This window comes from Pseudogymnoascus destructans (assembly GCF_001641265.1).
Source record: "Pseudogymnoascus destructans isolate 20631-21 unplaced genomic scaffold scaffold_4, whole genome shotgun sequence".
In the NCBI taxonomy this organism is placed as follows: Eukaryota; Fungi; Ascomycota; class Leotiomycetes; order Thelebolales; family Thelebolaceae; genus Pseudogymnoascus; species Pseudogymnoascus destructans.
This window is the reverse complement of record NW_020167523.1, coordinates 773,308-797,674: the sequence shown is the minus strand read 5'-3', so window position 1 is coordinate 797,674 and position 24,367 is coordinate 773,308. Positions and strand designations below refer to the sequence as shown.

The window sequence follows — 24,367 nt, the reverse complement described above, 5'->3', positions numbered from 1 at the left end:
TGTAGTTCTGGAAGCTGACAGACGCCATGCAATGGAGAGAGAAACTGTTACCATTCCCGCGAAACTTGTTCCGCGAACTGATTATTTTAAGGTTCTATTATGAATGGAGGATGTTGCTTTCATCGAAGAAGTGCCGGACGCTTGTACGGAAGAGGTACGGCATTGGACGGAAGGCGGCAAGTTTTATCCCTTGCCTAGTTGGGGGCCATCGTGCATGAGAGATTGATCGACTGGTCGTGGTAGTGTCAGTATCGGCAGTCCCACCACCTCTCCCACCTCTCGACCTCCCTCTCCTCCTCGCAATCCCTGCGTTGCCTGACGCCTGAGGCCCAAGAACTTTACTGACTGTTGGCAGTATAGGAGTCTCGTCATTATTTGAATCCTCAGCAACCCCCCAGAAACACTCTCAGCAGCAACTCCAGCAGCACCATCAGTTATTTGTGGACGACTTCCAGTGTTTCCTCCCGCCCTTCCGCTCCTGCTTTCCCACCCCCCCTGGCTCTCCTGGCCTCTCTCCATCTGCTGGGTGGCGGTGAGGCATTGATGCCAAGTGTTGAGGGTAATGGAGTCTGGGCATCATATAACTCCCTAAAATCATTAACCTGTAAACCACCACCAGTTAGTGCCCAAACCTCTTCTGGCCACACAGTTGGTCCCAAAACATCCCCTGGCCACACAGTTGCCAAGGCGGCCCCAAATTCTTTTATCCAAGCTTGTGTACGTACAAGTTTCTTTTCCTTGTGGATTTTCTTTTGCTCCTGTTGAAGTGGACGCAACGCCGCCGCAATAACAGCTATGATAAAATTCGTAATAATAACTCCCACCTGGCTAGCAACAAACTGGTAAGTTCCTACACACTGATCTCCCATAGCAGCCCAATTGCCCCTAAGTCGCGAGGAGGTCGGGGTCGGTGAGAGAGTATACATCATAAAATGCAAGCTCTTCTGAGAGGCCAAGTTTGTACGCAAGCTGGTTCATCACCTCTGGGTTGTTTTCTAGAAACCGTAGGAGGGCCTCCTTGCCCTCACCCAGTGCGGCACGCTCAGCGACAAAACGGAGGCGGTCGAAGTTCATGTTCGCGCCAGATGCGATGGCGACAAGCTGGCGTCTGGTGTTAGGGGATGGGTTGGCGGCGACGTATTTCTTTAAGCCGGCGATGGAAAGTGCACCAGCGGGTTCGACGACGGAGCGAGTGTCTTCAAATACATCTCTAATAGCAGCGCAAGTCTCATCTGTTGTGACTTGGATAACTTCGTCGACCACCTCTTGGCAAATGCGGAATGTCTCTTCGCCGACTTGCTTGACAGCCGCGCCGTCTGCAAAAAGTCCGACCTCCTTCAAGACCCTCTCTCCCTTTGCAAGCGACTAGACCATTGCGTTCGCGTCGTATGTTTCGACTCCAATGATCTTTACATGTGGTGCAATGCGCTTGACGTAAGCGCCAATTCCTGCAATCAAACCTCCACCTCCCACACAACAGAATATAGCTTCCAACTGTTGAAGATTTGTCTGATTCAACAGCTCCATTCCAATGGTTCCTTGGCCTGCGATAACATATGGATCATCGAGTGGAGAGATGTTCGTTAGGCCATGAAGCTTCTCTAGGCGATAGCATTCCTCCTTCGCAGCGTCGAAATCGGCTCCGTGAAGCACAACAGATCCTCCCAGTCTTGTAACATTCAGATGCTTGATGCTTGGGGTGCCCTATGGCATGACGATGGTCGCAGGTATCTTCAGTTTGCGTGCCGAGTATGCTACGCCTTGAGCGTGGTTCCCTGTTCATGTCAGTGCTTTGTTCATATTGGCCATTGTGGCAGTCATACCGGCAGAGCATGCGACGACACCCTTCCAGCGCGTTTGCGGGTCCAAATGTGCCATTTTATTGTATGCAATTCTCAGCTTAAAGCTGAAGACGGGCTGCAGGTCTTCTCTCTTGAGTAGGACCTGGTATTCTAGCCGGTTGCTCAAGTTGGTGGCGTGAGTCAGCGGCGTCTCATTGACAACTTCATAAAACTCGCGAAGTAAGAGTCAATCGTAAATACTACTCTTAATTAGCTTCATTTCAAGGGAACCTTTCGTGGTGACCAACATCGGGATACCCAGTAGGCAACATGAAATCCAATGGCACTACACTCGTCACTTTCTCCTTCCCCTCTTGCCTCCCTTCTCTCGGCGGTGAAGGGTTGGCGGCATATTCCGTCAGAGATAAAGCTTGAACGCTGGGAGTACACGGTATGGTGGGCGAGCCGCCGACTCCATTTGGAGTCTCCATCTCTGCCGTCATTACTTGTGGTGTTGTTCTCAATTCAAAGTTGTTATTTTCATGGCAAGGGAACTTTTTTGGGTTCGGAGTCTTATCGGATTGTGGGGTCACTGATAGGTGACCATTACTGGGGTCGGGAAAACGTTAATCCTAATACCGCGTCACAACCGCAGAATCTCCAATGAGCAACTGGAGCGCATTAATTAATAAGGCTGCGATCAGGAAGGCTCACACCACAATTCCGAGTGCGCAGCCATGTCGTCCACCAACCTGCCGTCGTCATTTGACGGAGACACGTATGTTTGCTGGTATATTAATTGAAATCGCACTGACATAGCTCAGAGAATTCTACGAAGAGAACCGATGGCAGAAGCTGACCCGCCGGCTGAAAGAAGAGCCCCTCGTGCCTCTGGGTAAGTCTCCAGCCATTCTACCAATGTATTGTCTAACATTCAGTATAGGATGTGCTCTTACGTGTTGGGCACTTTACCATGCCTCCAAGTCAATCCGCTCCGGCGACCAACAACGCACAAACCGGATGTTCCGCGCCCGTATCTACGCCCAGGGTTTCACAATCGTCGCAATGGTTGCGGGCTCAATGTACTGGAAATCCGACCGCCAGAAGCGCAAGGAATTTGATGAGGTGGTGGCGGAGCGCAAGGCCAAGGAGAAGAATGACCTGTGGATCAAGGAGCTAGAGGCGAGAGATGAAGAGGAGAAAGAGATCAGGGCGGAAAAGGAGAGAAGATCGAAGCGTTTGTCTGATAGATTTGGAAAAGGCGAACAATCGAAGGTGCTTGATGAAGGAAAGAAACCGATACTAGCGCAGGTGAAAGCAGTAAGAGCAGCGGAAGGGAAGGACAGCGAGGACGCAAGCTCGGTGGTTGATGAGAAGGAGAAGAAGCAGAAGTCAACCCTGGAATCCGTGAAGGAGATGATCATGGGGAAGAAGTAAAGGCGGGGGGAAGGAACCTTGTTGTATATATATAAGTGGCAGCGGGACGGATATGTCTGGCGTTAGGCTGGATTTGAGGGAGTGGAATGGGATGGGAGAACAATGTACAGTAACTGAACTCAACCCACTCACAGCAACGCATCAAGCATATAAATGTTGTGGCATGATTCTTCATAATAAAGTCGTCGGGCTTATATTGTCTCAGAATGAGCAATGTGCTCTCGAAAAATGGTTTATTAATACTATTATTACAGAGCGGAAGGTAATGTTATGCAGGCAAGTATTCGCTGCTGAGCATCAGACAAATACGTGTGTAAAGCTCAAACTGCCACAATGAAAACGTGTCATGCCCCTACGCAGTAACACCAGCCGAACCCTCAGTGCTAAAGTAGAACTTAACGCTCTTAGCTGCTAGATCTTCAGTGAAGGCAGCGAATTTCAGACAATCCTTGCATGTACAGTCCAGATCTTCTTCCGGCAAATCCACCGGACTCGGTTGCTGATGCTGAGAGATCACACTCTGAGCACGATGGCCATGTGCTGAGGTCGAGGGGTCATGTGCTGGGGCTGAAGGAAAAAATCAGCATGCAGTTTTCGTAACTTTTCTGCAAGCTGGTGCGCCATGTGTTGAGACTCTTGAGTAATAGTACCAGGAGTTTGACCTGGAGGCATCTCGTCGAATCCCTTCATGAGCGGCAGAAAAAAGCTCTCAAAGGTCATCGCAGACTGTCCCATCCACAGTAAGTCCAGCTTTTCGACGGACATTGTGCCTAAGTTCTAGGGAAACGCATTGGCGAATAAGCTGCAAAATATCATCTGCCTTCACAGGGATGGGATCGTGCTTCTTTCCGTCACGTTCAGGCCGAAAAGGGGCAATCTTGATTCGAGGAGTGAAAACCCGTAGAACGGAACTGAACACATGCCGAGCAGTTTCATGCCTGATTTTGCCATTCCTTTGGCCGTGCAATAGCCACCAGGAAGCTAAGCACAGCCGCAGATTTCTTGTTATAGAATTTCTCGGCTTTTACAACATCATGTACAACGGCAGGCAAGAATCTATTGGTTGGTATGTGTTAGTATCAGACTGATTGTAGTTACAGTAAGGGAATGCAATCTTACGTTTCCTTGAGATATGCTTCGCTACATATAACACCAAGTTGCGCGACAGAATCTCCATCTTCTGCAAACATAATGTGCTTGCTCGCAAACATTTTCTCTGCGTGAGATTTCATCCGAATTATAAGTCGGGTGTTTCTGGGCACGGTGGACAATCTAGTGGCAGAGAGCTTGTGAAGGAGTCGAGGGAGGCGACGCGAGCTTCGACGGCGCGAGTTTCGACAAGCGGCGGAGCTTCTGTAAGCGGAACTGAAACTGAAACCCTTCCAGAAGTTAGATGGTGTTCTGCCATAGAAGGTTGAAATGAAAACTTACTGTGTTTCTGACTTAGAGCTGAGATATTTCCATGTAAATCCCCCAGCCACAAGGATAGCACAAAAAATACCGAAACCTATCAATGCCCCTAATCCCCACTCGGTAACAGTCTGCCTAAACAAAGTTCCTCTTTTAACTCTCCGTTGACGCCGGGCGAGGGCTGTTTCAAAACGCCGTTGTTCCGTGCGGATTCGTTGTTCTTCAAGAAGATTATCGATATGAAGTTGAAACTGAATTCGTCTTTCTTCGTCTCTAACGTCACGGTTTGGCTGATTTAAGTCCTGTAGCTCGATCGCATCGTCTATGACTTTTTCGTAGCCATATGTGTACTGCGGTGGTAGGTGTGATGGAAACCCCATTGTAACGATGATAGTTTGTTTCTTGTTATATTAGACGTTCATAGAAGGCAGGTACGGGTGCTTCGCTCAAGTGGTAAGATGAAAGTAAGACAGGACCGATCGTTCCTTTTCGCTAAATTTGGCAAAGCCCCTCACCACCATCACTAGTCCCTCGGAGCCGTTCCGGTGGACAGACGAATGTGAGGATGCGTTCGAGGAATTGCGACGACAACTTTTAGCGGTACAGGCACTTCACCACTTCAACCCCGAATTGCCTACGAAGCTAGAGACCGACTCCTCTGATGGAGTGGTAGCTGGTGTCCTGTCTCAAGAACACCCTGACAAGCGATGGTACCCCGTAAGCTTTTACAGTCATGTCCTATCCGGACATGAGATCAACTGGGAGATCCACGACAAGGAACTATTCGCAATAGTAAAGGCCTTCGGAAAATGGAGGCCCGAGTTGGCTTCGGTGCGCCACCGAGTCGACGTGTACACTGACCACCGTTCGCTAGAATATTTCATGTCTACCAAGGTTCTCACCGCGAAGCAGGTTCGATGGATGGAGCTACTCTCCGACTTCAACTTCTGCATTACGTACACCGCGGGCAAGAATAACCAGAAGGCAGATATTCTGAGCCGAAGAGACCAGGACTTGGTAACGCAGCAGAAAGTCAAGCTTGATAGTAGGGCGAGGGTATTGTTAGGTCCAAGCCGCCTGCACCCCCGAATCAGCACCGAACTCGCTGAGAGCTACATAGCATCCATTAATTCGATGAACACCCCCAAGCCCCAGGTGCCCTTCAATTTAATAGAGGCGCTATGTGCGGACAATCGAAAGTCGTTCACCGAGACTCGCGCGAAACAACCCCTACCGGACGGATTCGCGATGAACGACCAGCTCCTCCTGTACAAAGGCCGCCTATGTGTAAATTGCCACACCGACCTATGTACGAAACTGATCCGGGAAGCGCATGATCAAGTGTCGTCAGCACATCCAAGTGGCAGGAAAACCTACCAATTGCTCGCTCCAAAGTATCATTGGGTCGGGATGGAAGCGGACTGTTTGCAGTATGTACGAAACTGCGTGACATGCCGGCTTTCTCACACCAATGTCACTAAGCAACAAGGATTCCTACACCCACTACCTGTACCTGAATACCCTATGCAACACCTCACCATGGACTTTAAGGAGTTCCCAAGGGACAAGCATGGATATGATAGCATCTTAGTGTTTATGGACCGACTTGGTAAGAGTTCGGTGACCATACCTTGCTACAAAACCACAACTGCCCGCCAGATGGCGCAATTGTTCATCGAATGGATATACCGATTCGGACACACTCCGGAGTCGATTGTAAGCGACCGCGGACCCCAATTTGTATCATCCTTTTGGCAGGAGTTCTGTTGAATTATCAGCGTTAAGGTTAAGCTGTCGACTGCCTATCATAAACAGACCGACGGGCAGACGGAAATCATGAACCGATACATCGATCAGAGACTGAGGCCTTTCGTATCCCATTATCAGGATAACTGGAGCGAACTCATCCCCATAATGGACCGCGTGCAAATGACACTCCCCCACGCATCCATTGGCATGACCCCCTACCGACTCAAGAACGGAACCGATCCGCGTACGAGTTGGGATTGGAACACTCCGAAAAGCACCAACCCCCGGGAGACCCTAAACTGAGAGGAAGCCAAGGCGGTTGCAGACCGAATGCATACCGCATGGGTCCATGCAAAGGAAAACATGGCAAAGGCACAAGAGGAAATGTCTAAGCACGCGAATCGACGCCGAAGGGCCATCAACTGGGACGTAGGAGACAGAGTGTACCTGTCGACCAAAAATTTAAAAAACTCTCGTCCTAGCCGCAAGCTGGGCCAACAATGGGTCGGACCATATATGGTGTTGGAACGGATTGGGCACGCATTTCGATTGGAACTACCTACCGGTTCTCAAATACACAATGTGTTCTCACCAGACGTCCTCATGAAGGACCCGAACAACCCCCTACCTGGTCAGGATCCGCCTGAGCCTAGCAGCAAAGTGATAGACGGCGTAGAGGAATGGGAAGTGGAAAAGATCCTCGCTGTAAGGCTCCGCTGGAAGCAACTACAATACCGGGTGTCATACTGACATTCGTTGCACTCAGTTTGCTATCAAACTCAAGAGCAAACTTAGAAATCTCCTCCTCAAACCTACAAGTCACCATACATATCTTGGCTTATCACACCAACAACAGAAGCAATACTACTCAACGATTGCTGCAAACTCTTTTACTACATCTGTTTATGCTACATACATCACAGCATATCATTTGGACACTCATTGAACAAGTTATTAAGAAAATCTCCTTCCTTAAGGGGGTGGGCCAATACTACCACATGGCATATCTCTACCAACTAGAGGCCTAGGAACATGAACGATAGCTCTAGAAGCTTCTACAATCCTCTATGATTCATTACACGTCATCGCTCCTTAGTTACCCACAAGATTGGTTAAGTTATGACATAATTTGTCTATAGGTACTCTGACCTTGGACCTCCTTTTCACTTCCTATAGGCTAGGAACCCAAGAGATGGTTCTATGGGATTCTCTTACGTTCACTACATGATTAGCAAGCTAGTTGTGGGTCGCACTTGATTTCTAATACATTTACCAAGCCTGGTTAGTCATGGAAAGTCATGGAAAATGAGAGAACTACACTCCTTTGGCATAAATAGGATTGCCCTTTCCTTAAGAAAGGGCAAGCAGGCAATACAGTAAATCGACTAGCACATACTTCTACGTCTTTTCCAAGCTTCCAAGCATTGATCTTGTTATTCTCTGTTTCTGAAAAGTCAGTGAGGTGCTAACCTCTGACTTACCCCTGAGTTCTCAGACTCGAACATTTGTTGCAACTTGTCTAAACCACTTCACCACATCATACACCTGATTGCTGTGTTGTGGAATAGTCTAAGCTACAACCCTTTGGCTCTGTTTCCTAAGACAGTGTGTTGTCTTAGTAAAATCATCCCTTCCTTGGGTGGCTAGATTCTCACATCTGGTGCACCCACCATTACATTCCCCCATCATCTTTTTTGTATCCTTCGTAGTAGACCTATAGGATAGCATCCGTTTAGCCTCTGACTCGCACTCTCATATGCTATTACTGTCAGCTGGGTGCCCTGTGTCCTTACAATTCTCGTCCACCCAGATCGACTAGGAATTACCTGGATTGACTTTGAATGAGCTGAGTTTATACGTCCACGGGCAGTATTAGGAAGTCTATCCCCAAATCGGAAACGGAAAGGTAGCTGGTCTCACGAGGAAGGAAAGTGTCAGTATGGAAAGGACAGCAAGACACCTGCATCAGAGATACGTCAAGCTAAGACGGAGCTAGCGAGATTGGTGGTGAAGCAGGGAGTAGTCACTTCTACAGATGCCGACCTCACTCGGCCCGGAACGCGTATGAGGAGCGGAAGAAATCTGATAGCAGGATGAACTCGCTCCGGAAGTCGTCACTGATGAGCCTCGTCACCGACATTTACGTACGAGACAGTGCTAACTCAGCTCATGAGTTCAATAGACACAAATCACGAGTTCGACGCAGGAAGCCACCTCTCATTCCACAATTTCGACGTCAATCTCGGATGTGAATAACGCGGCGAGATCCGGTGAATACTCGCCAGGCGCAGCCTCCGTGGAGTGGACAACGGTGGGGAGCTTCGATATGCGCTTCGATGGTTGTTGGGGTCGAACGAGGGTTACTAGATAGTATCGCGGGTTGTGAACAATGGAATCCACTTAGCGCCTCAAAACTCAGGATAAGTGTCTGGATCGTTTTGTCACCAGCCTTCGATCAATATCACGTGACAAGTACGCATCTTTGGTAGCACGTGACCAGCAAGTTGCACAGGGATAGTCATCCAACCTGAAATGCAGCAACTAGCACAGTGCAACAGACACTGCAACATCCACTCGAGAGGCATACATCTTCACGATGGATCACCGACCATTTTGATAGAACGCCGCCAGAAACCGACCATTTCCAAGGGCATAAATCCCAAATCAAACCATAAAGAGGCATGTCCAACAAAGCGAGTATGTAAGTAGGCTGCGCACTACTCGCTCAATACTCGGCTCACTCGCTCAGTGGGTTACTCAGCTGGGTGAGTAGCTGAACCTTTTACTCGACTCGGTGAGTGAGGTCAATACTCAGTTACTCTGTAAAAACCCGGTGAGTACTCGGCTATCACGTGTAAGATTTATGCATCATGTGAACAGTCCCTCATACGATTAATACTGTTTTATGGTTAAGTTAAAGTATTACATCTATTAGCATCACTCTCGCCATCTCTAGTAAGCTGTGAGAACGAATCATGTATATTCCTCTATCTAAGTACCATGATTATCAGAAGATTATTAGAACGCTATTATCTATTATATATGCTTAAGAACATCCCTCCACCTTGCTTGATGAGGCCGGCCAGACCTACTAATACCTAAAGTATTTATAGGGTCTTGATGAGGATCCTCGACTGAGCGGAACGAGCTATGAGTCAAGATAACTGTGTATAGAACTTGTTCATAAAATGTCTCTTGTGTGAGAATATGATCTTATTATAGGTATTAACCTACATAATTCTGGTAATAATCTGGTAATCCTTACTTGTTGAGGTTGCATTTGATTGATTCGCATTTGATAGAGACTATCCTTCCCATCTGTGACTTCTTTTTGCAAATGTCTGATGCAAGATGTGTTGCCATAGACTTTGGGCCAGCAGACTTGATTGCAGGATGCGTAAGGGCCTTCGAACAATAAGTACAAATAACACATGGTTCTCCAGAAAGCCGGTCTGCTCCTTGGTGATAACTTCTCCAGTATTGAGAACTCCAGTTGGTTGAATCCCATGCAATCTTCATAAGGAGTTTTGTAGTATGATCTGAGTGTTGTTCATACCATCGTGATAGCTTCCACCACTCAATGAATATATCGTGTGTATCCTTAGTCCATTTGACGAATTGGTTTAACTTGCCAATATATTCAAGGCCTGCAGGGACTTTGTAAGGATGCCTGTCCCTCAGTGATGGAAAGGATCTGAGTCGGGCAGGTTACGGTCACATGATAAGAGTTAAGGCAGGTTAGCTGAGTCGGACCCGTTTCGGGTACTTAAGGAGATTGACCCAACGGGGGTTCCTCTCTTCATCTTTTTTGTATCCTTCGTAGTAGACCTATAGGATAGCATCCGTTTAGCCTCTGACTCGCACTCTCATACGCTATTACTGTGAGCTGGGTGCCCTGTGTCCTTACAGACTTGATTTAATGAGGATAGTCGTTGAGAAGACGGAAAAGAGTCTGAGAATACTGTCAGAATCAAACAACTCTGAGTATTGAGATGGCATTTGGCAAATTGCTCGATTATCAGAAGGTTACCAGAAGTCTGGCTACGATGAAGTACTTAAATACCTGGTTTTCCAACGCGAAAGGTACTCCAGCGCTATAACTTTAGCAACTCAAGTTCTCCTCTACTCTAGCTCCAGGAACAACATATCCTGTGCAGCTGATACCTTAGCCCACTTTTCCTTATCAAACTTCTTAGAGTAGACAAGTAAGAACGCCTCTTTGAAGCTAGAACTATGAGTGGATATTTGCAACCATCCATTGTCGACAAGATTGTAAGACTTTGGGTACCACTGCACAGGTCCTGGTAATTAGGCCCACTTTCCAAACTGCCTGCTCGTACAAACAGAAATATTTATGTGGTGGGATAACCTCGTGAAAAGTGCTATAATAAACAATTAGTATTGCCAGAAGATTGCTAGGATGATCAGAGACGTACCCTTCCTCTACATCAATCCACGGCATATACTCAAAGAGACGCTCAGGCTTCTTTCTCAGCTTTCCAGCCTTTCTCGTATATGAGTGGATACAGCTATCCCAGAAATGTTGCCACTTGCGGAAATTGGACTCTTCATGGGCCTATCAACTATTAGTATCACCAGAAGATTACCAGATTATGAGGTAGCATACATCAATGTGCGCTTGAGTTAAGAGAGCCTGGGTGCTAGTGATCTCTTCATCGGAAAGCTCATCTGGTAGAACAGCCTCGTCATTTAAAATATCTCGCGCTGTAACATAAGCTCCAACTCCAAATCGTCTTCAACCTCAGTATCCTCCCATTCGCTGTTATGATTGTCATCGATTGGAATACTTGAGATACCCTCAAATGCAGCAAGCTCAGACAGAAGTTGTTTGGGCGGAGTAGATGGTGGGGCTTGTGGAGAAGAAGAGGCGCTAATATTCTTGACTTTCTGATTCGCAATGCAAGATGCATGGGTACCCTTCTCAGTCCTGTTTATAGTTAGATTGAGGCTACCAGAGATTACCAGAAGGAACTTACCGAACACAAATACGCTCAACCTTCAATTCATTCTGTAGACGTGTCTTGTCTTCAGTAGAGGCAGCGATATACTTTGTGTAATGACACAGGGCACCCAGCTCACAGTAATAGCATATGAGAGTGCGAGTTGGAGGCTAAAAGGATGCTATCCTATAGGTCTACTACGAAGGATACAAAAAAGATGAAGGGGGAACCCCGTTAAGTTTGTTTCCTTAAGTACCCGAAACGGGCCCGACTCGGTTATCCCAACCCTAGCCCTGAACCTTCCACCGCAACAGGTCCGCATCGACCCTGAACCCTACACCCTTACTGTCCCCCACTATAGTGTAACTCGCTATGTCCTCCTCTACTGGTCCGAAACCACACCGAGTCGGATTTCATGCTTGTGGTGACCGTAACAGCTCTGAGGCGGGTTCTTCGAGTATCTAGGTAAGGAGGCATCCTTACACTTTGCAGACTTATATAACTTCTTTAAGTAGTAGCTCAGATCAGCATGGTCAGCCTTGAGTGCTAAGTGAACAGCCTTCTCATCTTCAGTAAGGTTGGAGACGCAGTTGCGAGCTTTGATAGTATTCGCATTAGTGGAGAGTTCTTCATGTGCCTTGAGTTTCGCCATACTAACTAAACACGTGATTAGCAGAGATCTCCAGAAGTTCTGGCTATAGAATCAAGATAATAAACTTAGTTGAAGTCCTAGTGAAGAGGTAAAGGCTCAAAAGGGAAGAAGAATGTGTAGATCGGAGAGTAACCAAGGAAGGTGGTTCTAAGGTCGTGGTTATTTTAAAGTTGCAAACAAAAATATTTGTGAAGGAATATTCACCTACAAAGAATTACTGTTCCAAAAACAACACCACAATGCGCACCTTCATATAAAACACATACCTTTCAACCTCTACCTCTTTACTATACTCTTCTTCTGCAATATTCTTTCTACAAACTCACTGTAAGTACACATATCTTTTGATCTACTTCTTTATCTTGTGTTTACTTTACTAACTCACCTTGATATTAGCAAATGACTCGTACCAAGCAAACTGCTAGGAGATCAACTGGCGGCATAGCACCAAGGATGCCACTTGGATTACGGGCTGGCTCTGGGCTTGGCGGAAAGGGACAGGAAAAGGCTGTGGGCACAGCAAGAAAAGCTCCAGTTTGCTCATCTCAAGCTAGCAACAATCATGCTCAGAAGGCCACGCGCTGCACAAAGTCTAGTAAGAGGATTACCAGAGGATTACCAGAACTCTCTAATAAACATATAGGCACCAAGGCTCTCCGCGATATCAGAAGACAGCAACTTGATACTAGCTCCCATTCCAGCGTCTTGTTAGGGAAATCACAGAAGACTTCAAGTCCAATCTTCGCTTCCAGCAATCTGCTATCCTAGCTCTTTAGGAAGCTGCTGAATGCTTCCTCATTCGAGAATTTGAGAGTATGATGTTTAAACATAGTGACAGGGACATACTAACAGTTATAGTGACAAACCTCCTCGCTATTCATGCGAAGAGAGTGACAATTCAGGCAAAGGGTATGATATTGGTTCGGCGTTTGCAGGATATGATGTTTAAGCTGTGGGCTTAATCGATGGAAATGTCTCTCACCCAGGAATGAAGGTCAGATGAGTTCTGGCAACCATCTGGTAACCTGGTACCTAAAGGCCAAAGGTTATAGTGTGGAATAGGACATCAACAATATGGGAATGGAGTTGGAGTTATGGCGTCTTGATCAATGAAGTCGCACCCCGTTTTTAACATAAGTAATGGCTAATCAAACACGTGATATAACTGAGTTGCCAAGACCCATACTAGGTACTCAGCAAGTGAGTAATCCTCATTCAACAATACTCGGGACATGAGCGAGTAACTCAGCTGGGTGAGTAAAAATTCTACTACTCGACTCGTGAGTACCCAGTGCGCAGCCTATATGTAAGCACCTCAATCAACGGACTCTCCGGTGGAGCTGGTCGAAAGAGTCAATGATTTGGTAAGTATGGTAAGATTGAAAGGTTCACACTGTATGTTCGATCTACACTCAAGTAGTATGGGAAGGTAGGCGACGGTAGAAAAGAATAAACTCGCTGATGGCGGCGCGGGAGGATAGATGATAATATCTCCCATACATAGATAATATCTACCGTACATAGATACTATGAGATCATATCTGCAAAATTAGTTTAATTGTCTGCGATGAAAAGAGTCGTCCTCTGAAACGCAAACACAAATACAAATACTAACAACGCCGCCAGGGCGTTGTTCGAACTCTCCTCTCCCATATAACGGAAAGTTAGCTGGTCTCACGAGGAAGGGAAGTGTCAGTATAGAGACGGAGCTAGCGAAATTGATGGGCAAACGGGGTATGGCCTGGGCGTTGACAATTAAGGATAATGGCCAAGGAGTTAAATAGGGCACAAAGGACTATAAATAGTAGCGCATCTTGTGAAAAGCAGGGTATGACGCAGGGTATACAACATTAAGCGGGGGATCTTGCCGAGCGAATATCATATACCGATTGTATTGTACCCTATTGGGTCCAAAATTGTTCAAAATTACTTATAACATGTGGGAGGATTGTTCGCGGATATAAGTAATTGGTCGTGGTGCAGGTCATGACGGCTCAAACCACAATACAAGAGATCAACAGTAGTAATCCAGCATGACAGTACATTGACTAAGGACTGGAGAGCTCTGTCTCCAGTCAGGGGCTTCCTATATATCCAGTTGACAGTCCACTCTGTGCACTTTATCATCGGCGGTCGAGCTTCCCCCGGCTTGTAGAATGAGCCGTCAGGTTTCATTTGCTCCGTCTTCATGGTAGCAATGTTGAAGTGCTTTTGTTTTGGGGGCGGGGGCTGGGCCTCCAGAACTCGATTCATTTCATGAGGATAGTCGGTTGCTTTTATTGTGCCAAGGAATTCCTTCGCGAAGAATGTGTCCGACACTTCGGGCCGCTTGCCTGGCTTTGTATCGTAACGCATTCCAGAGGTGATGTCGCCCGTAACGTGATGAATCATTCCATCACCATCGGCCTGCGTTTGCACAAAGATAACATTGTGGTACCTCGGACTTGGCATATCGGGATCTGGCATAGAGATGGTATACTTGATTTTATAAACGTTGTTAGACATGATGATCCTTACTTGGCAAACTGGAGCTGCAATCTATCGAACTCAGAGGTAGTTTTGTGGGCTGATTTGAGGATTTTAGCTACGTCGGCAGGAATGAGATGTTGATAGCCTAGCAGTTTTGCACGAAAGATAGCGAGACAGATTTGAATGCGAGTAATGAAGAGGCTTCGGATTTGTTGGGTGATCTGGGAATGGTATTTTGAAGATACAAGAAAAAGAGAAATGATTGAGCCTTTATGTACCTGAGTTGGGCTTGGAGACTTGCATTCCCCGTTGACGCCGGTTGATGTCTGGGGAGATTGTTTTAGGGTGTGATTGGGACAAACCATGTGGCCATAGGGAATGGTCATATTCAAGTGCTTACGTCGCAGGGGCTTGTTAGACAGGTGTTGGTTCCAGCGCATATAGATTCTCGAAATACTATTTGCAGCCGTTTCAGCAAACGCTTGTTCAAGGAAAGCCCTGTCGCACTCCGGAAGTGCCGTTCCATTGGATAGCTAAGCGCCAAGAGATCACACAATAAAATGGCAACAACTGCTAGCATCTTCATATTGTATACACCAAGTGTTGGTTGGATTTTCGGTGGCGTGTGGGAAGCCCGGCTAATTTGGTTCCACTTGGGAATACGGGTTTGGGCACTCAAGGTGATTCACGAGCAGCAGCAGTAGATGGCACAGTAGGAATAAACAAAACTAAGCCCAGCCCGAAACTTGTTCAAAAACCATGACCGGCTTCGGTCCGATGTTCCTCCGGCTTGTGGAGGTCCAACAAAGAGCGTGATCGACTGTTATGACATGACGTCTGCTAGCTTATTGGCGAGGTTGGCGCTGGATCACTGACTTAGCCGATCGGCGTTTGAGCGCAAACCAACCTGTTGAATTTTAATTGGGCCGTAGCCCCGGAAGCTACGTACGAAACTACTCCGTAGTTTCAGGATGTTGCTGCCTAATATTTAAGCCAGATTACACGTTAGGCAGCCTCGATCCTACACTTTGTCCAGCGTCAACATAAAGAACAAAAGAGACTTACACGTTTGAAATAAACTAGGCTAGTGTTGGACTAAATTCTCATCTCGAAATACATTCTTTGGTTGGCGGTAGAGAAGGCTATTATCACGACAAAAATCATTTCAGGTGTCTGCTGTTATCACCAAGGATCACATTTCACCGGTGTTCACAATGGCGCAGCCTTTCCAACTTCCATACTTCAGGGATTCCAAGGAATTACCTGCACCTCTTCCCTCTGTTGATGAAATTCATGCGTCACCAAATATCCTTAAGGGACTTGAAGCTTGGGCAGACAGGAAAGTTGTGAGGGTTGGTGAACATTTTATCGCAAAATACAGTCCTTACAATGATCAAATAGAAGGAGAGAACCTTCTATTCATTGAGCAAAACCTTCAAATATCGGCTCCTCGATTATATGCAATGTGGAAAGAGCCTGATGGAAAGCTTTATATTGTCATGGAGTATCTTCAGGGAGATACGCTCCAGTTTCTGTGGCCAAATCTTCAAGAATCTGATAAAGTCCTCATTCTCTCAAAGCTACGAGCCATTTTTAACCAAGTACGCACCCTTCAGTCCTCTGGCTTTTTTGGGAGCATCAACAAGAGCCACATGCCACATCATCTATTCTACTCTCCAGCGTACGATCCGAAGATATCCGGCCCCTTTGGAAGTGAGAGTGACCTCGTTCTGGGGCTAATATCGAAATCTCGGCTTAACGCAGAGGACCGCAAAAGGCATTCTTATCTGGCTGATTTCTTCGAGAACCAGCTGTTGTTGGATCTTGTTGAGGACGATCGCACATCTACATTTACCCACTCTGATTTGCAGATGAAGAATATTCTAGTCAGGGAGATTTCGTCACAGGAGTTTTCGCAGGGGAAAGACTATGATGTGTCAACTGTGGACTGGGAATCAGCGGGGTGGTATCCTAGCTACTGGGAATACGTCGCAGCCTTTTTTGCGTTTACGTGGGATAGTGACTGGTCCAACAGGGTGGCTGATATTGTGGACGCCTGGCCCGCAGAAGCGGCAATGATGAAGATGATATACCAGGATCTGTGGCTCTAGAAGCCGGGTCATCATCGAAGGCTATTGCGGCTCCCAGAAGAAACTGTTGACCGCCGCCCAGATACGTTCCGAGCAGTTCGGTGCCTCGACGGCTCTTTGATACTTTACCTGATCCACAATTACTATATATTGGCGCCATGCCAAACAATGGCTCACCTTGTTGGCGGCCCGCCTCGGTTACTCTGCCACTTGTATAGAGCCAATCATGGTCGAAGCCGAGAGGATTCCCAGAATAGCATAAATCAAACTCACGTTCGCATCAATCGAGATCCACACGCACATATGTCCCGTCACGCTTCGTGCTACAGTTATTGGCTGCATGCGCCCTCCATGAGATCCAAGCGCATGCATATTGACCCTTTTTGAATCACAGTGAACGAATGGAGATCAATCCATTCCAAACCCCATCTGGGAGTGCGAAAGCATATATCTTGTCACGAAGTTCTTTCGGGAGCTTGAAGAACATCGAGTCCAAACCGTGGATTGTATCAATTTGCAACTAGATACCGATTCAGTTCGTTTCCAAGATGCCCTGTAATATCTACAATAATAAAGTCGATTGTAGGCTGTAGCCAGCAAGCTTTTGGTGCTAACCCTACATGTTCCTAAACCCCAGGGCGAGTGGGGACACTGCGCCACCTGAGGGATCGACGTCACGGGGGCTATGTTGCCCCGCGCCATTTTCTTTGGCGGAGATTTCGTACAAAGCCAGATTCTGCATCACCAATTCTGTCCCACGCCATCTTCCCACCGTAGAATCGGGTCTAAAGCCAGTTTCCCTCATCGGTTTTACATTCACAACCACATTGTCCTCGCACGATTTGGTTCAATAGATTTATCTTGCTAATCTGAGCTGTACATCTCCTCAGTTTCTTTAAAAAACTATGTTCACCCAGGACCCGCCGAAACTCAAAGTGTTGCTTGGAAACGGGTATCTTGATATCGAAGATGCTGTAAAACGGGAATATGACTTCGTTCTTGAGACACTCATCAGTGCCTTTCTCTTACTTCCACTCAGTCCACACACTCTCACTCGGCTTCAACTAGGGGACTGTTTTCGCCGTTCACTCCAGTCTAGTCGGCAAACAACACCGTATCGCCTCCACACCATTGTTACCGAGTGCAAGGCCGGATCAGTCGACACATCCTCGCTGGAGGCGAAGTTTTTCGAGTACGGAGGAGTTCGGACTGTCACTGCTCTCGCCGCTGCAGCAGCGGACAATAAGCAGATAGTGAGCCTGCTAAAAGGTCTTTCAAATGCTGAATTCCAGGCCTTTCTGAAGTCCATCGATGCCATTGAACCACACCGTGATCTTCTCTTCATCATCGAGACGCTCGAGAGAAAAAAACCCTCGAGACTATCAAAGCGAAAACACGTCCCAGGCCCTCGCCCTCCTCGCCCTCACCCTCGCCCTCGTGACCACTATTCTCATATTCCCGGCAGTGTTCCACAGGCTCTAGAAAGGTTCCAAATGGTGAATGACTCTTCTATCAATAGCCTACCGGCAACATCACATACGCATCGCTTGAATGGCACTGCAGCACACTTAGCCAGTCCTTCTACAGTTGGTAAACCCCAAGGGGGAGGGACTTCCATCACATCGGACCTTGGACAAACAGCGGAGAATGTGCTCGCCTCGGGATTTAATACCCTTGTTGCGGTCGCGTTCCAACAAAACGATGGCGCAGAAAACCATACTTTTCCACAAGGCAAGTCTAGGTGTCCATTATCCGTGATAGTTGCTTATCATTTATAACACTTAGACCACAATACTTTCCCTAACATAGCATCAGGCCTGACCGGCAGCTGGCAGTGTGATGGTAAGTGCAGCCATGTCATTCCAAAGAGACGTTAACCGACTGCAGATAACTATAGGATTGACTTAGACAACCTTCACAACACTCCAAGTTATGGGATTGATGGGGACAACCCCAACTTTGAACATTATGCTATCGATTTGGAGAGCTTCAACGCTTTGTGAATATCACGATCAATAGCAGCATATCTCCAGGAGCAACATTTATGCTAGCGGGCTGGGTGATTATTGTCCGTTCTCCGACGATTAACGGTTTCCCATCCATGGTTAGGGGGAAATCTTTGTCGTGATATAACGTCAGGATTTCGCCCGGGAACATTTCGAGCGATGTTGGTTCAAGAGATTCGCGACTCGGTCCGCGACACCTCAGGAGAAAAGCCGCTCGACCTTTGGTCTAGAGGTAATAATTAGTATCGAAACAAGTGCGGCGGGATATTTGAGCATACTTCAACGTTTCCTGCACTGATGAAAGGCCTGACCCTACTTGTCCGATCTGGATGACTACACTGTTCAATCTCGACGCTGCCTCGGTACGGTCGCCAGTGCTCTTCGTCCGAAATCTGTTGCAGCCAGGCTGCCAGGACATCTGCCTGCTCCAGAACTTCCTTGCTTGCTGGGGCGACGCTCATGAGGCCGAATGCTTCATGCTATGCATGATACAACCTCAACTTGTTAGAAGTGGTAAAGTCGCATCAATCAATCTTCTCGCTACCTGATTTGCGGAGAAAAAGCCTGTGGGGTGCATGTGACCTCATTGGCTCGTCTTCATCGGCGCGCTGCCGTTGGACTACGGAGTACCACCGTAAGTTCCCGCTGTCACGTGCATACAACTTTGCCCAACTTTAGACCAGATAAATACTCTTTTCATTTTCAGTCCGTAGATGCTGATACCAGGGTCCGAGGCGGCATTTTAGGAAGCATGGCAGCCTTCCATGCAAAAGTTTTCCTCCGCGCCTCAACAGGCAATTTCTTGGTGAGTTTCGAAGGGTGTCTCGGGCTATCTAAAAGACGTGCTAACGCCAAGTTCTTCGCAGGTGCATATCAATGCAAAATGGAACGCTTAGATGCATTCGATGTCCAGCATGCGCACTTGATTAGTATTTGCCGCGTTTTGCAAAGTCCTAAGGATTTCACCAGTACAGTCAAACCTCGCCAAGACGATCCTCTTTTAGCCGATAACCTCTTTTGTGCGATATTTTTCCACGGACCGATACTTTTACCATACAAAATACGATTCAACGATCATCGTCTTTTCCAACCTGTTCATCGTCTTAACGTGGCCATTAGACACCCAATTGCCTCGAAAAAGGCCGATTACAGTCGACCAGCGGCGTGCCCTTCGACACTGGGCCCACCAACAAGTTCCAAAGCCAACTCAGCGGCAGTGTATCGAATGGTTTGAAAGACAATATCATCACAAGTTAAGCCAGTCGACTATTTCTGAATCACTAAGTAGCAACTTTGAGGCCCTTGATAAGAACCAAGACACTGGAATTCAACGCCGTCGACTAGGCCAGTGGCCAAAGCTAGAGAATATCCTTTGGGAGTGGCAGAATTGGATTGAAGAAAAAGGAGGGTTTACAACTGGCGATATACTACAGCAGAAGGCACAGCAGATCTGGAAACGACTGCCAGAATATGCTGGCCAAGAGTGCCCATCGTTTTCTACTGGCTGGCTCGAAAAATTCAAAAAGCGGCATCATATACAATCACGACAGCGGTTTGGAGAGGCGGCATCAGTTCCGGAAAACGTCGAGGAAGAAATAAGGGCACTACGGACAATAGCAGGGGAGTTTCAAGAAGAGGATATATACAATATGGACGAAACTGGACTCTTCTGGAAGATGATGCCATCACGAGGCCTGTCATCGCAACTCCAATCTGGTGTGAAGAAGAATAAGACTCGGATCTCCCTGGTTTTCTGCGTCAACGCCACTGGAACAGACCGACTCCCTGTTTGGGCAATTGGCCATGCAAAAGCACCTCGAGCACTACAACGAACCAATATACCAACACTGGGGGCACAATGGAAAGCGAATAAGAAGGCTTGGATGACTGGAATACTTATGAGCGAATGGCTTCAAGCCTTTTATCAGCATATTGGAACTACTCGGCAAATACTCTTAACAATGGACGGCTTTTCAGCACACTATACAGGGGCTGAGCTTAACCCTCCTCCCCCTAATATCCGCATTTGTTGGCTTCCAGCTAACAGTACCAGTCGTTTCCAGCCTCTTGATCAAGGAATTATTCAAAATGTTAAAGCTTATTATCGACAACATTGGCTTCGGTTTATAATCGACACTATCGATTCAAATCAAGATCCACAGAAACTTATGAATCTTCGACTCACTCTTCGCTGGATTATTCGTGCTTGGAATACAGAAGTTTCAAACACTACGATATACAACTGCTTCCGGAAATCTACACTTGTTTCAAATCCAATTAGCCTTCCAACAATAACGATGCCTACTGGAATACAAGAACTCTACAACCAAGTGTAATGGTGGGTGCACCAGATATGAGAATCTAGCCACCCAAGGAAGGGATGAATTTACTAAGACAACACACTGTCTTAGGAAACAGAGCCAAAGGGTTGTAGCTTAGACTATTCCACAACGCAGCAATCAGGTGTATGATGTGGTGAAGTGGTTTAGACAAGTTGCAACAAATGTTGAGTCTGAGAACTCAGGGGTAAGTCAGAGGTTAGCACCTCACTGACTTTTCAAAAACAGAGAATAACAAGATCAATGCTTGGAAGCTTGGAAAAGACGTAGAAGTATGTGCTAGTCGATTTACTGTATTGCCTGCTTGCCCTTTCTTAAGGAAAGGGCAATCCTATTTATGCCAAAGGAGTGTAGTTCTCTCATTTTCCATGACTTTCCATGACTAACCAGGCTTGGTAAATGTATTAGAAATCAAGTGCGACCCACAACTAGCTTGCTAATCATGTAGTGAACGTAAGAGAATCCCATAGAACCATCTCTTGGGTTCCTAGCCTATAGGAAGTGAAAAGGAGGTCCAAGGTCAGAGTACCTATAGACAAATTATGTCATAACTTAACCAATCTTGTGGGTAACTAAGGAGCGATGACGTGTAATGAATCATAGAGGATTGTAGAAGCTTCTATTATCGTTCATGTTCCTAGGCCTCTAGTTGGTAGAGATATGCCATGTGGTAGTATTGGCCCACCCCCTTAAGGAGGAGATTTTCTTAATAACTTGTTCAATGAGTGTCCAAATGATATGCCGTGATGTATGTAGCATAAACAGATGTAGTAGAAGAGTTTGCAGCAATCGTTGAGTAGTATTGCTTCTGTTGTTGGTGTGATAAGCCAAGATATGTATGGTGACTTGTAGGTTTGAGGAGGAGATTTCTAAGTTTGCTCTTGAGTTTGATAGCAAACTGAGTGCAACGAATGTCAGTATGACACCTGGGCGGGACCCTCATCATCGGAAGAGCCGCTGTCCCTCTCTGGCGACACCGAATCGTTAGCATCAGGAACAGGCACCCGACCCCAAGCACGAAGCTTCAACGGCATAGTTTTCCGACCTTTTAATGCTCTTTTACCCTCATCGGAATTGTGCGCAGCCAACACTTCATCCCGGTTGTCATTCAAAGCGTCTGCGATGACCTGGAAGGATTCGGGAGAGCGGAGTTTTGTCAACACATCAATGATGCTCTTGTCGACCTGCTTAGTTTCACGCCAGGCGTCGTGACTGTTGACTACAGAAAGTCGCACGATGGTGACCTTCTCCTTTTGCGACACCTGCATTTATATTAACACCATCCTCTGTACATGTTTAGGGAGGGGGCACTTACTCGGATAGGTCGATAGTGTACCTGTAGCTCTGACGGCAGGTTGATCGCTGTAGTGACCGAGCATACCCGATGGCATGCCCCGTCTAAGTTGGCGCCCTGTGATGACACCTGATACATCATAACTAGGACAACCAAGTCCGACTGGGGGTCATTGAACTCCTGAATGAGCGCGATTCGCTGGAGGTCATTCAGACCGGCATGCAACACCTCTGCCCGGATGTATATCGACTTCAACACTGTCTCAATAAACCATGCTGAGACGGGGATATCCTCAGAGCACAGCAACTTGTTCCGTCCTCCGTCTGGTCTCCTTTTCACGCAATGATCCATCACGTCTTTTAGAATCCAACGCATCTTCGGAGAGCCGAAAGTCAAGTGGTGTATCAAATCGGCAGCGTCCTTGATCACCCGATCACCCTTTCGCACAGTAGCGTGTGCAAGCTGCAGTCCCGTGAAGCCTTGGGCTCGTAGTACATTGATAGTTGCAACAGTGTCATCAAGGCGCTTCTTCCGAACCTTCGTATTATCCAGGGTGTCGTGGAATTGGCTTAGTATAGTCGAGACTGCATTTACCGTCATCGCCCGTAGTGGGCCAGTAATGCAAGGAAAGCTTTTGACTTCTGCCGTTGGGTCGATACGGCTTTGTTTCTGATTTGCCCATATCTCAAGGCCTTCTTCGTAATCCTTGACAAACGACTGATGGAAGAACTGGTACTTTGCTGCTTCTGCAGAACTCATCTTCAACTGCACTGTGGTAATTTCGTATGGTGGCATTAGGTTAGCCAGTGACAGCCGCTCCCCTTGACTATTTAAGGGTATGGAGGTTGCCGTTGATCGCCGAAGGAGTAATAGTCTTTCCATGCACCTGTAAAGCTTGTTTATCGTCGACTTCTCCTTGCTGTTTAGGAGTGTTCGAATCCGATATGGGTCAGCAGCGATTAGATTCTTCCATGATGAATGAGGGAAATCCTGCGAGACCAGGAGCTCAAAGTCCTTGTAGTTGCCATCAAGTTTTTGGATTCAGTCGCGCCTAGTCTGGTTCAAGTAGAGAGACTTGTTGATCTGTGGCCACAATATGTTCAAGGGGCCAAGAATGTCCTTATTCATTAGCTAGGCTCTGTACATGTATAGGAGTAGCTTGACTTACCGTGCTGTGCCTGTAATGAACCAGTGATGCCGCGCATTCAACCTCGCCACTGCAACATGGATATTGGTCAATGGGTTGCGAATCTTATGACCCTCATCTAGAATCACTGTATGGAACACCCCCTTCCACTTCCCAATCCAATCGGCTGGCTTGAAGGTTTTCTCGTCTCCTGGCTGGCGACGTGGCTTCTGAAGGGTCCGGCCTGCGAGGGTGCCGTACGAAGTCAATATGACGGTCTTTGCAGCCGACTTGTTATCTGTGTCGAAAATAAATTGAAGGGCGGCAGGGAACTTCTTCGGGGATTTGGGATAGCTCTTCATAGCTTTTGAAGATATCCATTTGAGGAATGACGCTCCGTTCGGTGGTGAGTCTCCATAGGCGAGGACCAGATTAATTCCCTTGAAGTGCTTTGTAATGTCCTGACGCCATTGTTCGATGACAGGTCCAGCCGGCGCTAGTATGAGATGGGGCCTGTAGTTTCCTGGGGCATCAGGAGTGAAATATCGGAACACCCATTCTAGGTATAAACATGAGGTGAAGGTTTTACCTAACCCCATGTTGTCGACCAACACCCCTCCAAATGTGTGGGCCGTTTGAAGTAGGTCAGCTGCAGCCTGACCTTCTTTTGTTGGAGCAAGTATATAACCATACGCCTTTAGTACCATCCATAGGAAACCAGTGATTTGATGTCCTAGGGGTCGGATGCCGACAGTTGGAAGCGACTTTAGGGCGTACTTGGCAAGCGTGCGCTGCTTGTCATGCCAAGTATCAAAATGCGCATCGGCAATCGTAAGGCAAGCATCGAGTGGAGGACCAGTCTGGGATTCGTCGCCGGTAAATAGCTTCTGCATCTTGTAGAAGCCTGCCATGCTTGTGGCATCCTCTTCGTTTTCGCGAAGCTAAGAGGTAGTCAGTATTTGGGGAGTCTCTATACATGTACAGAGTTGGATGCTTACATCTGCATTTAGAGTTGTAGCTGTTGCCGCTGCCATACCACTCTGGATCTCTTGT

The 24,367-nt window shown here is 47.1% G+C and overlaps 11 protein-coding genes across 11 annotated transcripts; 3 read left to right on the top strand and 8 right to left on the bottom strand.

Annotated features, from left to right (window-relative positions):
• Nucleotides 1-183: 183 nt before the first annotated feature.
• VC83_01981 (uncharacterized protein) lies at nt 184-519 on the bottom strand (the record flags this gene model as incomplete). Its single annotated transcript, XM_024465651.1, has 1 exon — nt 184-519. One exon carries the CDS (start codon nt 517-519, stop codon nt 184-186), a length of 336 nt encoding a protein of 111 aa, XP_024326949.1.
• A 366-nt stretch (nt 520-885) lies between these two features.
• Nucleotides 886-2,272, bottom strand: ILV1 (threonine deaminase; the record flags this gene model as incomplete). The annotated part of the gene is made up of 5 exons (XM_024465650.1): nt 886-1,365; nt 1,414-1,704; nt 1,759-1,775; nt 1,824-1,944; nt 2,090-2,272. The coding sequence occupies 5 exons, from the start codon at nt 2,270-2,272 to the stop codon at nt 886-888; spliced, it is 1,092 nt and encodes a 363-aa protein (XP_024326950.1).
• Nucleotides 2,273-2,472: 200 nt separating this feature from the next.
• On the top strand, nt 2,473-3,381 carry RCF1_1 (Respiratory supercomplex factor 1, mitochondrial). The gene is made up of 3 exons (XM_024465649.1): nt 2,473-2,559; nt 2,606-2,676; nt 2,725-3,381. Exons 1-3 carry the CDS (start codon nt 2,519-2,521, stop codon nt 3,216-3,218), a joined length of 606 nt encoding a protein of 201 aa, XP_024326767.1. The 5' UTR covers nt 2,473-2,518; the 3' UTR covers nt 3,219-3,381.
• A 189-nt stretch (nt 3,382-3,570) lies between these two features.
• VC83_01978 (uncharacterized protein) lies at nt 3,571-3,983 on the bottom strand (the record flags this gene model as incomplete). The annotated part of the gene is made up of 2 exons (XM_024465648.1): nt 3,571-3,785; nt 3,869-3,983. 2 exons carry the CDS (start codon nt 3,981-3,983, stop codon nt 3,571-3,573), a joined length of 330 nt encoding a protein of 109 aa, XP_024326766.1.
• Nucleotides 3,984-4,150: 167 nt separating this feature from the next.
• On the bottom strand, nt 4,151-4,429 carry VC83_01977 (uncharacterized protein; the record flags this gene model as incomplete). Its single annotated transcript, XM_024465647.1, has 2 exons — nt 4,151-4,274; nt 4,338-4,429. 2 exons carry the CDS (start codon nt 4,427-4,429, stop codon nt 4,151-4,153), a joined length of 216 nt encoding a protein of 71 aa, XP_024326769.1.
• Nucleotides 4,430-4,455: 26 nt separating this feature from the next.
• VC83_01976 (uncharacterized protein) lies at nt 4,456-5,008 on the bottom strand (the record flags this gene model as incomplete). The annotated part of the gene is made up of 2 exons (XM_024465646.1): nt 4,456-4,597; nt 4,650-5,008. The coding sequence occupies 2 exons, from the start codon at nt 5,006-5,008 to the stop codon at nt 4,456-4,458; spliced, it is 501 nt and encodes a 166-aa protein (XP_024326768.1).
• Nucleotides 5,009-10,499: 5,491 nt separating this feature from the next.
• On the bottom strand, nt 10,500-11,990 carry VC83_01975 (uncharacterized protein; the record flags this gene model as incomplete). The annotated part of the gene is made up of 6 exons (XM_024465645.1): nt 10,500-10,602; nt 10,814-10,953; nt 11,005-11,102; nt 11,195-11,325; nt 11,375-11,423; nt 11,822-11,990. 6 exons carry the CDS (start codon nt 11,988-11,990, stop codon nt 10,500-10,502), a joined length of 690 nt encoding a protein of 229 aa, XP_024326771.1.
• A 1,926-nt stretch (nt 11,991-13,916) lies between these two features.
• VC83_01974 (uncharacterized protein) lies at nt 13,917-14,681 on the bottom strand (the record flags this gene model as incomplete). The annotated part of the gene is made up of 1 exon (XM_024465644.1): nt 13,917-14,681. The coding sequence occupies exon 1, from the start codon at nt 14,493-14,495 to the stop codon at nt 13,917-13,919; it is 579 nt and encodes a 192-aa protein (XP_024326770.1). The 5' UTR covers nt 14,496-14,681.
• Nucleotides 14,682-15,673: 992 nt separating this feature from the next.
• VC83_01973 (uncharacterized protein) lies at nt 15,674-16,570 on the top strand (the record flags this gene model as incomplete). Its single annotated transcript, XM_024465643.1, has 1 exon — nt 15,674-16,570. The coding sequence occupies one exon, from the start codon at nt 15,674-15,676 to the stop codon at nt 16,568-16,570; it is 897 nt and encodes a 298-aa protein (XP_024326773.1).
• Nucleotides 16,571-17,454: 884 nt separating this feature from the next.
• On the top strand, nt 17,455-19,233 carry VC83_01972 (uncharacterized protein; the record flags this gene model as incomplete). The annotated part of the gene is made up of 2 exons (XM_024465642.1): nt 17,455-18,280; nt 18,335-19,233. 2 exons carry the CDS (start codon nt 17,455-17,457, stop codon nt 18,424-18,426), a joined length of 918 nt encoding a protein of 305 aa, XP_024326772.1. The 3' UTR covers nt 18,427-19,233.
• VC83_01971 (uncharacterized protein) lies at nt 18,539-19,016 on the bottom strand (the record flags this gene model as incomplete). The annotated part of the gene is made up of 2 exons (XM_024465641.1): nt 18,539-18,781; nt 18,834-19,016. The coding sequence occupies 2 exons, from the start codon at nt 19,014-19,016 to the stop codon at nt 18,539-18,541; spliced, it is 426 nt and encodes a 141-aa protein (XP_024326775.1).
• Nucleotides 19,234-24,367: the final 5,134 nt, after the last annotated feature.